The sequence below is a fragment of the Epinephelus moara genome, chromosome 9 (genome assembly GCF_006386435.1).
Source record: "Epinephelus moara isolate mb chromosome 9, YSFRI_EMoa_1.0, whole genome shotgun sequence".
NCBI classification, from domain to species: domain Eukaryota; kingdom Metazoa; phylum Chordata; class Actinopteri; order Perciformes; family Serranidae; genus Epinephelus; species Epinephelus moara.
In genome coordinates, this window is record NC_065514.1 from 9157290 (window position 1) to 9171097 (window position 13808).

The 13808-nt window shown below is 41.6% G+C and overlaps 1 protein-coding gene across 1 annotated transcript in view; it reads left to right on the top strand.

Annotated features, from left to right (window-relative positions):
- The first annotated feature begins 1681 nt into the window (after nt 1-1681).
- The window catches only part of LOC126395590 (guanine nucleotide exchange factor VAV2-like), a 256273-nt gene continuing 244146 nt past the window's right edge, over nt 1682-13808 (top strand). The window contains exon 1 of the mRNA XM_050053176.1: nt 1682-2954. Within this exon, the coding sequence (XP_049909133.1) occupies nt 2751-2954 (204 nt within the window). The 5' untranslated portion in view covers nt 1682-2750. The remainder of the gene's footprint in view (nt 2955-13808) is intronic.

The window sequence follows — 13808 nt, forward strand, 5'->3', positions numbered from 1 at the left end:
AACTCACCAGCTAGCTTCTAACTCTGTCTGTCTGCTGTTTGGTGATGGGGAGAAAATGCACAGCAGCAAGGGCATAGGTTTCACTTCAGCATTCTGGGGACACATATTAAACGGGGAGTTTGGGGAGCCCAGGAGGCAAACTGACACCTCCCCAGCTACCAGTCCACGTATATGATTCTTCATGGCCTTTCTCCCAAGTATATCTCCGACCTCTTAGTGCCATACATGCCAGGACGTACTTTGAGGTCCTCGGGCAGAGGTCTTTTGTCTGTTCCAGAGGCCCATCTGAAAACTAAAGGGGACAGAGTGTTTGCTGTCAGGGCCCCAAGGCTCTGGAACAGTCTGCCCGAGGAAATCAGGTCAGCTGAGTCATTGATCTCCTTTTAGTCCCTTCTTAAAACATACTTTTATCAGAGAGCCTTTCCTGATTTTACTTGAGTTTTAATTTAATTTGTACTGTGTTTTATTTACTCAGTTTTTATACGCTTAAGTATTTTTTATCAGTTTTTTCAAAAGTTGTTGTTTTCATGTCTTGTCTGTTTTAATTATTGACATGTAAAGCACTTTGTACCTCTTTCTTGGAAAGTGCTTTGTAAGTAAATCTTCTTCTTCTTCTTCTTCTTCTTCTTCTTCTTCTTCTTCTTTGTCGTCGTTCTTCCGGATGGGGGACTTGAGCTGGTGACCCTCAGGTTCCCAACCAAAGTTCCTATGGACTAAGCTACTGCTGCCTCAATAATAATAATAATAATAATAATAATACAAAAATATTGAAGGAATAGGCCATCAATAACTGCATTCTGAGTGGACTGTATACCTGTGAGTGTGTGGCTAGTGTGGGTCAAGCTCCAAATAAAACGGTGGATCCTACATTTCCCATAATGCAACTCGATAGATACATTTTTTCTTTGTCTTTTTCATTTTCATTTAATTCTATTATTACTTATATTATTTCATTATTTACTATTTAATTTATTATGATTTATTATTTTATTATTATTTTTTCTGTTTGTGTTCATATTTACTTATTTTGTATGAATGTTTGTGAGTGTGTGTGTGTTTTTTTTTAAATTTTTCAATAGCGTTAATGCAGCTTGTCACCATGCATGTATTTATTGTAAAGAAAAGGCAGGACTTTTGTAAACATCTATACATTTTGTATTCTATATCTTCTCTTTTTGTATAATGTTAACTGATTGTTGAAATGCAAATAACAACACAACAACAACAATAATGAAGGAACGGGCCATCAATAACTGCATACTAAGTGGTCTGTATGTCTGTGAGTGTGTGTGGTGGCTAGTGGGGGGTCAAGCTTCAAATCAAACAATGGATCCTACATTTCCCATAATGCTATTCGATAAGTACACAAAACCCCATGCCCCCAGTTTACACCCCTGCTTTTCTATTCTGCCTGTGTAGTACTACTTGCTGTGACTAACCAACTGATTTTGAGTAGTAAAATTGGTGGACTGCCCCTTTAATAATCTAGAGTTGTTTTTGATATAATTAAATGAATAGTCGCAATAATCGACGTAACATTAGCTACTTCCTAGCAAAGCACACCTGCATAGTCTATCGCACCTGTGTTTTGATTGAACTGTACCTTTAATCCCATTCTCTCAGTAGCACGCGCAGTGTGCGCTTCCTCCGTCAGAGGGCGCATCCACAGCCCCCTGTTCAAAAATATTCCCTGTAACTCGCATTCTTGGAGTCTGGAGCCACTTTCACCAAAGTGTGGACACTCTATTCAAGTTTTACCTTTGCGCGAGACACTCAGAGCGCACGAGCTCGTCTAACCCACCTGGGTCACCACCGCGCGAGCAGCCTTTCTCCTCAGGCTCGTGCAGCTCGGGTTTGTGGAGTTGGGACCGCTAAACATCTTCGTCCGAAAGGGAAACGAGGAGAGGGGAGACGGAAGGGAGGCAGGAATCACAGACAAGCCGAGCTGGACACACGCGTAACGTTATTTTTGGGCGCCAAGCAAAGTAACGTTAACCGGATAAATGTAAACACCGTTTTTTATCCTTCCTTTGGACATGTTTCCGCTGCCGGAGAGGCTTGTTGTTTAGACTGTGTTGTGGAAAGAGGGATATCCCGACTGCTGTGTTGTATCATCTCCCTTTCTTTATTGTTTGCTGTGGAAATTACGGGAAGTTCTTGTTTCTAACTTCCGAGGAAACGTTAAATGCAAATACGGTGGGTGACTCCTGCTCTGGTTTAACAACTACACAGACTTGAGAGGCTGTTTTGTCCACATTGTGTAGCAGCCTGTGCTGTTTGGTTCACTGAAATGTGAGACACCAGTGAAGTCGCTACATGACAAACCGCTGCACCCAGCTGTTTCATTAGCCACCGCTGTAACCTCTCCATTCACGCCTTTTTGGATCGGATATGCGAAGCAAACTTTTTAAGAATGAAGAGGAGAAAATTCCCATAGCACGCCTCTGTTGTCTGCTTACACCGCCGCCGTCCTCTCAACTGGATCTGTGTTTTTATTTGAGTCTTTCCCAGGGCTTCATTTCCATGTTGTGGAGACAGGAGAGCTGACATGCGTCTGGGATGGGGATATAGCGCGGTGACATACAGTTGCGAAATTGCCTGATTATCGAGCTGATAGTGAATGATTAAGACTTCCGGAGCAGGTAGGGAACCGACCGTAGAGTGCCTGTGTGTGTGCTGTGAAGTCAGCCCGGTGTGAAGCAGCTCGAGGACTCGGTTTTACTTTTGCGAGGAGAGTCTCCGGAGCCGATATGGAGGAGTGGAGACAATGCGGGCGGTGGTTGATAGACTGCAAGGTCCTGCCCCCGAATCACCGGGTCGTGTGGCCCTCGGCGGCCGTCTTCGACTTGGCACAGGCCCTGCGAGACGGGGTGCTCCTGTGCCAGATGTTGCACAACCTCTCGCCCGGATCAGTGGACCTGAAGGAGATTAACTTCAGACCCCAGATGTCACAGGTGAGTTGCAAAGTTGATTCACACCTCCAGACTATCTTGTATATGTACACACCCTCTTACATATGAACTGCTTCTCATTCACACCTTGGGGTTGCCTGGGTATCCATGCCCTAACCCTCCATGCATTGTTTGTAAAGCTGGATTGCAGCATCTTTGTCCTGGGTTTGCCCAGTTGGTCCACAGATTTTACACCTTCCTGCCACAACAAGCCCACTTCTTGGCCCCAGCCCAGTGCAAAGCTACGATCAGTGTATCTGTGATAATACAGCAGTTCAACAGATGTTCATGGTGCATACAGGTTTGCACAGGTGAAGGAGCAAGGTGCAATACCTGCACACAAGTGCCACACCTCAAGTTGATAGTGTCTCTAGAGCTGTTTTATTGGTTTGTATGGTTGAACATCTTATTCTTGCAGCACATTTTGCAGTGCAACACTTCCAAGGTTGCTCATTATCAGGTTAGCAAGACTGAAATGTGTCAGCTATTAATTAGTAGGTGCTCTGCAATGTAAGCTACAGCATCATCAGATTTGCTTCGGTTTAGAGGGTGATAATTGATCCCTTGTCGGTCTAGAGTTCTGAGTTAAAGGGACCAAAGATAATTATCTGCTTTTACTTTTGTTCACCTTTTTGGAGTAGCTCTCCAGTGCAGTTTGGCAGTCCAATATGGAGTTGAACAAATAAAGTCAAGGATTATTTGGCTTTAAATTTTACCCACATCATACAGCAGACGAGTCAAAGGGAAAAGAAAAGCTGTAGTTTACTATAAGTCCTTTGTGGAGAAACTCAAAGCGGAGTATAATTAGACTCAAACGAAACATAAGCGTACATGGTGATGTGATTAGAGGTTTGGATTGTACATGTCACGTGCCTCCCTTTCTGTAAAGCTCCCTCTACACTTCAGCTCATTCATGTTTCCAAAGCCAATATGAGGAAGTGTCGAGTGCCACAGGAAGTTTACATGACCACAGCGGCGGGGTAAAAGTGTGCTGTGGCAAACGTTTCTATTGACTTTTATTCGCCCCGAAGTCTGCTCTGAAATACCACTGAGCCTTCATTACTGTATGGTGGGAATTCTCTGGGAGTTGGCGCTGTGAATAGATCGGGGTTGCCCTCGTGCAGAATGTTTTTGGTTATTCTTTCTGTCACGCCCGCAGAGGCCGAAACAGCTATCACACTGGAGCAATTGCCCTCTGACAGCACATTTGTCTGATATTCTTGGCACACCTTCTGTGACCTGTTTCTGTCACAATAATGTGTGAATGTGTGTGTGCGTTACGTCTGTCTGGCTGTCAGTCTGTGCTGCTGGCTGCCTCTTTTGTGTAAATATTCATTGTTCTTTTATATCATTGTAGTAATACATCCACTAGTTGATTAACCTGGAACAAGTGGTAAATCTGACTTGATGATGTTGAACACAGAATATTTAACCTCCGGGAACATTTGATGAGCATTTATTTTTCTATTTTATTCGACTAAATGTTTAAAAATGTAATTGACAGATCAATATTTGGAAATAAATGCTAGTTGCAGCTCTAGTCTGTCCCTCTCTGCCTAGTAACCACCAGTAGCCCGAGCTTATCAGCTCCGGAGGCCACTGACTTCCGTGATTACAAGGCGAGAGAGAGGTCTGGATGGCACACTTTGATCCGCCCACTAATCCCATGCTCCCGGTCCCACTGTGTGAATCCGCAGCGAGGGTGGAAGGGGGTGTCCTCAGTGACAAATTGGGTTAAACAAAATCCTGGCAGCCGAACAGTAGTATGTGATTTATGATAAGGAAAAGGTCAGAGCGTGTGTGCTCTAACACTCAGAACACACGGAGTGAGTGGCTAAATGAAGACTAGGTGAAGCGGAGTGATTACATTATTTGCTCAGGACAAAAATGTCTCCTCAGCCCCCAATGGATCCACTTTCATAGTGATTAATAGTTTCAGAAATTGAGTTTTGTCTTGAATATGCCTCGCTCTAAACAGTTAGTCGCGGTATTATCGAGTGTGTTTGACACAGGGAGTAGGTGTTGAGTACGCTGTAATGCCGTGTGACCTGCATCAGAATGGGGCTTTTGGTGAAACGGTAACATTCAACCAAAAGGGATGTGCTTCTCCTTTTTCTACTGTCCCACTAATTCTATTCAGTTGCCGCTGTTAACAGACCCTAATCCTGATTTAAATGTTGGCATTGATCCCAGTCAGTGCTCCAGTGCATTAACATTGTTTTTAAGGGCATTCTGTAGAGCTCAAAGGGAAGTTATTGTAGCAACACTGAAGTCATGCTATATTGTTATTGTACTGTGAGGCATTTGTGATGAAAGCGGCCATAAAATAGCATACGAGTAGGCACTGAATCAGTGATCGTAAGGCCACATGTTGAGTGCACCAGCCATAGCTTTTAAAAGGGGGTTTTAAGTTTTACGATTTAAGACTTTAATGGTTTGTCGGTGGATGTTTTGGCAAGTATTTTGAGACTGTAAAGGGTTTGTTTGATTCGCCATACCTGTACTTGGCTGCAACAGTGATCAAACAAGACGATGCTCAGAGGGGGGTTTGCATGTTCTCCTCATGAGTACTTGGGTTTTAGTGCTTTGACATTTAAATAAGTTTATCGAATAGTCTTTTAACAGTTTGGTTTTGATCATCAATAAAATGTGAAAAAAAGTAATTTGTCATGCAAGAATGTCAAACATCTGCAGTTCCTGTTTCTGTATAAGTACTGGAACATCCAATCTTGAGGCTTTATCCCCAGGGATTGTGGGATTTTTTGATAGTTTATGATAGGGATGCACCGAAATGAAAATTTGTGGCCGAAGCCGAATAATATTAAACACTTGGCCGAATACCGAGTACTGAATACTGAATATCGTTGTTTAGTTTTTCATTAGTTTTTGCAGAAGAACCCCCTCCAGATTAGTGTTGTCACGGTACCAAAATTGGGACCCACTGTATGATACCAATGAAAATATCATGGTTCTGAGCAGTATCACAATACCACAGCGAAAATGAGGCAGATGTGGCTTTTGTCATTTATAAAAAGATAAATCACTTTTCTATAATACATCAATGATATTTCAATGGAATAAATTACTTATTGACTTATTCATACTTCAAAAACAGCATCAATAAGTGATTAACATAGGGGGGATCAAAATAAAATAAATAAATAAAATAAGAATCAACCAGCCACCCTACTCCCCTGACAAGTCCCTTCATAAGTAAAGAACAGTCCCTAAAGTGCGGTGAGGTTTGTGGGCCATGAACGGCTCGTTTCTCCTCTGACACGTCACATACCTGTGTTCGGCTGGCTCGGCTGTTCAGGTACTTCTGGGCAGTCATGACGCCAAGAAGAGGATATTATTGGAGCCGACTTCTCCATCGCCGGTAAGCCGATGGCCGCCGTATTTGACAGGAATACATTACTGTCTGTGTCTGTGACCCCCGTTTAACCCACAATCGGTGGGATTCGCCTTTTGTTTCTGCTGCTGGTTGAAATCTGTAGGCTGCTCGCACAGCGTGCTGAATGATTTAAGCCTATTTTGCTTGCTCAAAACTATTTTTAGTCGCAAATGCGAGTGCGGTGACGGTCGGATCGCCACACTGCCGACATTTTACTCCGCCCGTCACGGCACGCTGTTTGATTGCGTTATCAAAACACGCAGCTATTATTTGGCCTTGCTTTTAACTTATTCCACCGAATACCGAATGTGTGTTTTTTTTTGCAATATTAGGCTGAATATATTCGGTTACCGAATATTCGGTGCATCCCTAGTTTATGATGACTTTAAGCAGTTCTCTGATATTTTATAGACAACATGTTTCTTGAGGAAAGAAGATCCTGCAAACTGCTCTTGCTCAGCTTTATAATGTGTTGATAATTATGGCTGTCAAGCTGTTAGAAAAATTTAATTAATTGCCCTCTCTGTGATTCATTATCTGAATAATTCGCAAACATCAATTTTTGCTGTTAAAGTATTGAAAAAATTTTGATTCAAATGAATTTTAACAGATTTAACGTAGTTAAGATGCTGGATTTTGGACACAATTGTCCCCCTGTCCCCACCGAAACTAGTCTGCAATCCATTTTGTAAGGGAGTTTGTTAGTCGGTCACAGGTAGATTTACTCAGTTTGCGTCTTAACACCTGGTCAAGTGTGGCTTGACGATGCTAACTGCTAGCATCAGAGGCTGTGCTAGCATGGACCTTAGGTTCACTGCAAAATGCTTTGCGTTGAGTTGATATTTCAGGTTTAAAGTACTTCGATGGTACGAAAATTCCTTACTGCAGAAACTGCAGACGACAGTGCTTCTATCAACAGCTCCATCTGGGCGTTTTTAACTTAATATGTTCCATTCTTGTTGCCAAGCAGCGTCGTCTTGTCTGCCTCCATCATGTGACAAAGCCACTGTGGCCTTCAATGACGCACCAGGTCAAAGGGCACCACAGAGCGCGCTAAATTTTTTTATGCGTTATTTTTTTCTGTGATTAACTAATAGAAATTAAGACGTTATTTTGACAGCCCTAATGATAATACTTACATTTTGGTTCCTGTGGACTGTCAAGAGTATTTCTCTTGGCGAAGGTTCAGAATGATCGAAACATTTCGTGGGATCTTCCTCTCTCAAGAATCTAGTGATACCTTTCCTACACACCTGCAACTGAGATAGTTGGATATGCAGATATCTACTTTGATAAAATAGACATTTGTCCTTGTGGGTTTCCTCCAAGTGCTTAAATTTCCTTCTGCTGTTGAAAGACATGTAGATAAGATGAACTGGCCCATGAGTTGCCCATAGGTGTTAATGTGAGTGAGGTTGCCTTTATGCACGAGCCTTGTGATAGCCTTCCTTTTGTCCAATGCATGCTGGGATAGATCCAGCCCCCTATGATGTTTAAGAGGATAGAAAATGGATGAATACCTGCAACTGTGAATACACCATAGGATCAGAATCAGCAATTCAAGCAGCTTCATGAACATGCAGCATTTTCTATTAAGAGGTGATTGAAACGTCGAAGCTCCTCGGCGCCCTGTGAAAAAATAACAGTCATACCCTTGAACAAGAAACAAATATGATAGCGCCTACTTGAGCGGAGCTGAGAGGTGACTTACTGAGGTCTCTGCTTGACTTGCAGGTGTGAATGCGACTGTAATAATGGCATAAAAATGAGGAAGGACACTGCAAAATCAGCACTCTCTAGAATCTGCTGAATAAATAATGGTTGAAAATGTGCATTAAAGTGGATAAAAAGGGAAACGTCCTTTCATGCATCTTTGCAGTTCACAGTGAGGAAGTTGCACAGTTAATTGTGGTATTCGTGAAGTGAATTGTAAGGCAATGAACTGTAAATACCCATAAAATAGTCATCCAAATGTGTCTGACATCGCTCTGGTGATTCCCACCCCTAATATTTATGTTACAGAACTACAGCAAGTATGAAATTCATAAGCAGAAGAGGGAAAAGAAGGGGGAATTTAGCCACTTTCATATGTCTTTGTCTGTTTGGTGTGGACAGTGAACATTTTTGAAATTGTGAGAAGTGGCTTTCTCATGTAAATTGTGCGTTCCGATGTATCTGCCTTGTTGTGGACAGGAGAGGAGGTGAAGCACCTCTTGCAAAGAAGCTGTCAAGATGACCTTCTTTTAGGTGGTCGAATAAATCCCCAGTTGTGTTTTGAAAGGATGGCGAGGCTGACGTCTTTACCTCAAGGTTGTAAATGGATGCTTAATGAGCACCGGTGCTTCGGAGCTCAAAGTGTACGTATCCAGAATCCAGCGCCTCAGGCTTCGTCTGAAAGACAAGACTGAGCTGTGCTCTCTGAAGCCTTTTGTGTGTTCTGCGGTGTGTTTTTTTTTTGCACTCAGTCTTCTCATTCTTTTTTTTTCCTGTTAGTGAGATGGTTGTGAATGCCTTTGGGATGACTCAGGCGGATATGTGTGTGCCGCTGTGCTTTTGTTTCTGTGTGTGTGTGCACTTGTAATGTCTGTAAGTGTGAGTGAGAGGTGTTACAGTACCTGTGCTCATACTGAATCACTGTTGGCTGAGCCCAGAGGTCTCCTGGAGCTTCTCGGTGCTCCGCAGGACTCCAGATCTCACACAGAGCCTGCCGCTTCCACTCACAGTAATTGAGGTTCTTCCTCTTTGTCCAGCTCCCACCAGAAATATTGGCTGCTGCTGGCAAGTAACAGGAGCTGATTTTTAATTCTGCTATTCCATACTTGGGCAGTGGATATATACATAGCTACAAACCCGTTGCCTTTCGGTGAAATTTGCTGCTTTGATTAAAAAAGTCGCCAACCTTGTGATTGATATGCAGTATTTACAGCTATTTCATCACAGTTACGAAGGGGCCAGATGATTTGGCTGGACCACACTTGCAAATCCACACACAAGCTAATGTTAACTGGAAAAGCTGCTTTTTACACACAATATGAATTTGTTGGGGGAAAAAAAATCACCTGTATTAACATTATATGCCAACAGTGGTATACATAGTAGGGCTGTAACTCCAGATTATTTTTATAGTCGATTCATCTGTCGATTATTTACAAAAGTCTTCTCGTCTATATTTTTCTGTTTCTGTAGTCAGTTCACTGCACAAGTATATAGTGGCTTAATCGCCGGTCACAAGCTCTGCAAGGTTAACAGTAATTCCTGGACAGCTGTATCAAGACCCCCAATCACATAACAGTTTGATACGGTCTTGATTATAGCCGCTTGATCACAGTGTACACTCTCTGTTCTCTGTAGGTCATAGGCGGCGACTTACCGGGCTTAAACCCTGACTGCTCAGCAAAACCCTCAATCTTTAACTCGTCATCATGTGTGGCATTTTTTGTACTGAATTCAGATCAAAGCTGTGTAGTGAGCCACTGTAGGTGTTTGCAAACAGAGTGCCCCATCTTAAAGAGCTCTGCAGGGTTTGAAATAAGATCAGAGAGCGTCTATAATCCAGAAAACGACATGGTAAATGGAGTTCTAGCACCAGCTATTCTGAAATCTCTTTTTGTGACCACTGTGAGGAGGGGGTCGGTGACTACTGTAGACATCCGCCCACCACTGCCTCCCTCAGGGGTAATTTAATCTCAGCGTTTGGTATACTGTTGACCCCATGACCCCAGCGCGCGCCGGATGCAGGTAATACTGCTAATGGAGCTCGTTAGGGACACGTTCTGGGTTGCACAGCTGGGGCAGTGCCACTGGAAGCTAATGGGATTGACAAGGAGAGAATGGGTCTAGGCCAGGATTTTTCTAACCTTTTTGTGTGAGCTTGTCCTACTCCTAAGGTCAGGAAAATCATTTTTAACTTTAACTTTTGATATTTCTGGGGGTTGTGTGTTGACATTTCCACAACTGGCCTAAAAATTATGTGTCATGTCTTCAGGGAGTGGAATAGCCTTTGTCTTAACCTGCCAATGTCACGGCAAGCAATGTGTCTTTCACACCGAGTTATGTTCAGTTGAGGGGCTTTTGGCTGTATTAAACTTTAACTAACTAACAACTCCAAACAGAAAACATGTTATGATATTCAGTATAGTACATTAATTTAATCTGTTTGATTTAGGTAACTTTGACCATAATTCCTGCTCATTATGATCAAAATTTAACTTACCAAAAATAATGAACCTGGTGATAAACAACAGGAACAATGGCCAAAGCACTGGTTGTAAAAATAATTGAATAAATATATAATATTCCTTTAATCCCAGGGGTTATATCAGAGGACATACCGATATATGCATTGATCTGTACAGGGATCATACCCCTTTTCACACTGAGGTAAGATTGCACAGCTGAGTACAGACCAGTATTCCCGGAGCTGGTTGGAATTCAGTGTACTGTTCAAGGTCACTTCATTAGGTCGGATGAGTTGCAGCAGGAGGGAGCTTGAACTTTGTCAAGTTGAAGGACAGTCTTGGCCTAAAAATAAATATTCCCTTAGAAACAGAAGTAAAACAGACTAAAAAACAGCAGTGAAGGTTTGAGATGCTTCTACCCAGCTGCTCATCTTCAAGATATGACATTTTCTTGTGAGCCGAATAAGAATTTATCCTCTTAAAATGAAGTTTATCCACGAGTCCGTGCCAGTACCCTTAACTGCATCCACGTTTCACCCCACGTTTCGTATTTTTTTTCTTGAATCCTCTCACTGAAGGTATGAGGAGGAATGCAGGAAAAGATGCAAAGAAATTGAGGAAACAAGGGTTTAGAGAAATGATACGTGCTTTCCTCTGAACTGTCATCTGAGGCAATGTCTGTTTCTGATGACGACAGCAGAGCTGGATCTGCTGTCAGTCTGTTGTTTCAGCTCTGTGGCTTCTTTTGTTGGTTTTGTGTTTGTATTTGAATTCATATCCATGGTCAAAATAAAAGCAACAACACAAAACTGATGTTTTAAAAAGTGGTGGGTCAGTCAAGTAAAAGACTTCTGGGAAGGCTGGTCTCTTGTATCCCTGCTCAGGCTTCCTCTGGGCAGCCTCCTCGATCCTCATTTATCCAAACAGAACTAAGAACACTGGAACAGTCTTCATGATGGTGGACAGGAACAATTTACTGGTTGGTGAACAATTAAATAAGGGAACTGGCATGTACAGAACATCTGAATATCTTTAATTGTGTCAAAAGAAATGCCCCAAGAACCGTCCTGAAAAGTGTTAGAACAGCTAAGGATTTGTTCATACCTTGATGGTTGTATGACTTGCAGCTTGTACATGAAAAGATTTGGTTAATAAAGGGAAAGAATATTTTTGGAATATTGTCACACCATCTAAGCTCTTTAATAAAAATCTGACTTTACCTCTTCATGTGTTTCATAAATATGAAAAGCTCTCACCCTCTAAACCCCCTGTTCATACTATAACAATAGTCTATTGTTGATATCCAGGTGTGAACATCTGTCTCTTTTTAAAACAGTTTAACACATTTAAAATTATAGCACGATGACGCACAGAGTATATCATTTAATTCAAGGAACTGAGGGCATCTTTGTGTTTCTGTGTAATAAATGTAGGAACAAGCCGAACTTTGGCAGCATCTGGCCAGACAAGTTTGAAAAGACAAACAGTGCCATTGAAACACAGTCGACAACCTGTTCTCAATCGTCAACTCGCCAAATTCCATGGCTTGGTCAGTGGCCTTTGGCATCAGATACTGGTGCAGTGAGGCACCCTCTAGTTGCACTTTGAGACACACTGGGCGGCGGCATTTTTTGACAATCCAAGCAACTGCCTTAATATAACGAGCAAGAAAGCATAGGGCAGGTTGGTCAAACAAACTCAGGACTTTCACCCAGGAGACCGCCATTCCTGTCCCATGTGAAAATCAAAAGTCAATCCAGATATTTTACTAATAATAAATGTAGTATGCTATATGTGTAGGATACTATGCCAGTGACTTATGTCACATGATGTTGCTTTACATAAGTAACACAGTAATTTTAAGACAGATTATGATGTTATTTTTTTGCCTAATCCTAAGAAAGTAAACCTAAAAGTTGTTTTTTTTATGTTTTTTTTAACCTATGCTCTAAGTTTACTTTAAAAGAGACAGCATGTATATAATGAGCAGAAACTGTATATTTCCTGTAAAAACTGAAGTTTATTTTGAAAAGACAGAATACATGTAACAAGCAGAAATTGACATGTTGTCCCTGAGCATCCAAAACTGAAGCTGGAAGGGTACCTAGAGCATCACAATTTTACGTGTAGGGCAATTGTCAGTATTGCGAGTGAGAAGTGAGAATGTGTTGCAATTCAACCTTTTTACGTCCATGTTATTTTATCTTGGAGACGAGGAAATATGACATAAGCAATAGCACCTTCCATAGAGTAAACTAATAATATATCTAACTTTACACTTCATTTCTGTTTATTATTTCTTTACTCTCACTTGCCTTTGCTTTTAAATCAACCAGTGGTTAACATCTCACGCCCACCACCCCAACACCATGCTATATAGTCATTTAATGGATTCAACATATTAGAGAGATATTGCTTATGTAATGACATTTTCTATCCATCGCCATACAATGCATGGCATGTAATCACTGATTTTAAAGCGATAAATGCTTCTCAGATGAAGACGTTCGCCTCTAAATGCAGCAGAACATAAGCTTTCAGCCTTCCTACACATTCATTAGTGAGATAACGTCTTACAGTCTGCCATAGGCCCTCATGAAATAAATAAATATGAGGCTGTAAAGGCGTACAGCTTGTAAAGAATGCATAGCACAGACATAAATAGGAAAATAGATAAGTACTTGTTGTATAATGCAGCAGTTGAATAAATCACAAAGCAGTTAAGGTCGATATTCATTAGGTGCAAATGAATGGTCACGCATACACCACTGTTACTGTTAACTGCTATACTGTTCTGCATGGCTGCTGCTTGTGGGATCAAGAAACAGGAAGTAAATCTGGATTTCAAATGAGCCCATTTATTTCTCACTTTCTGCATTAGGTAAATGCTTGGTACATTTGCATGTGCTGTATGTAACACTAACCACAGCTGCCACAAGATGTGGGACTGAAGCAGATTATAGACGCAATGCAACCACTTAAGTTCCCCTTAAATGTTTGCATTGTAAATAACCCAATATTTAAAAAATCAGTGTAAATGCAGATTTAAGCATGGAATGTTAATCACTACGTTCAATAAATGATTCAAGAATCATTGAATAATAATGATTAAATGTTAATTATTACATCTTAATTGGTGACTTCTGGGGCTGTTGAATCCAGTTGTAAAGCCCTTCCCTTGATTAGTGCACAGCTTAACTCTTTCCACTCAGACCCGAGGGGTCCAAATGGTCTGCATCCAAATGCAAGCAGTGAGCACTCAGCTGCACATGCCCCAATTTGAAT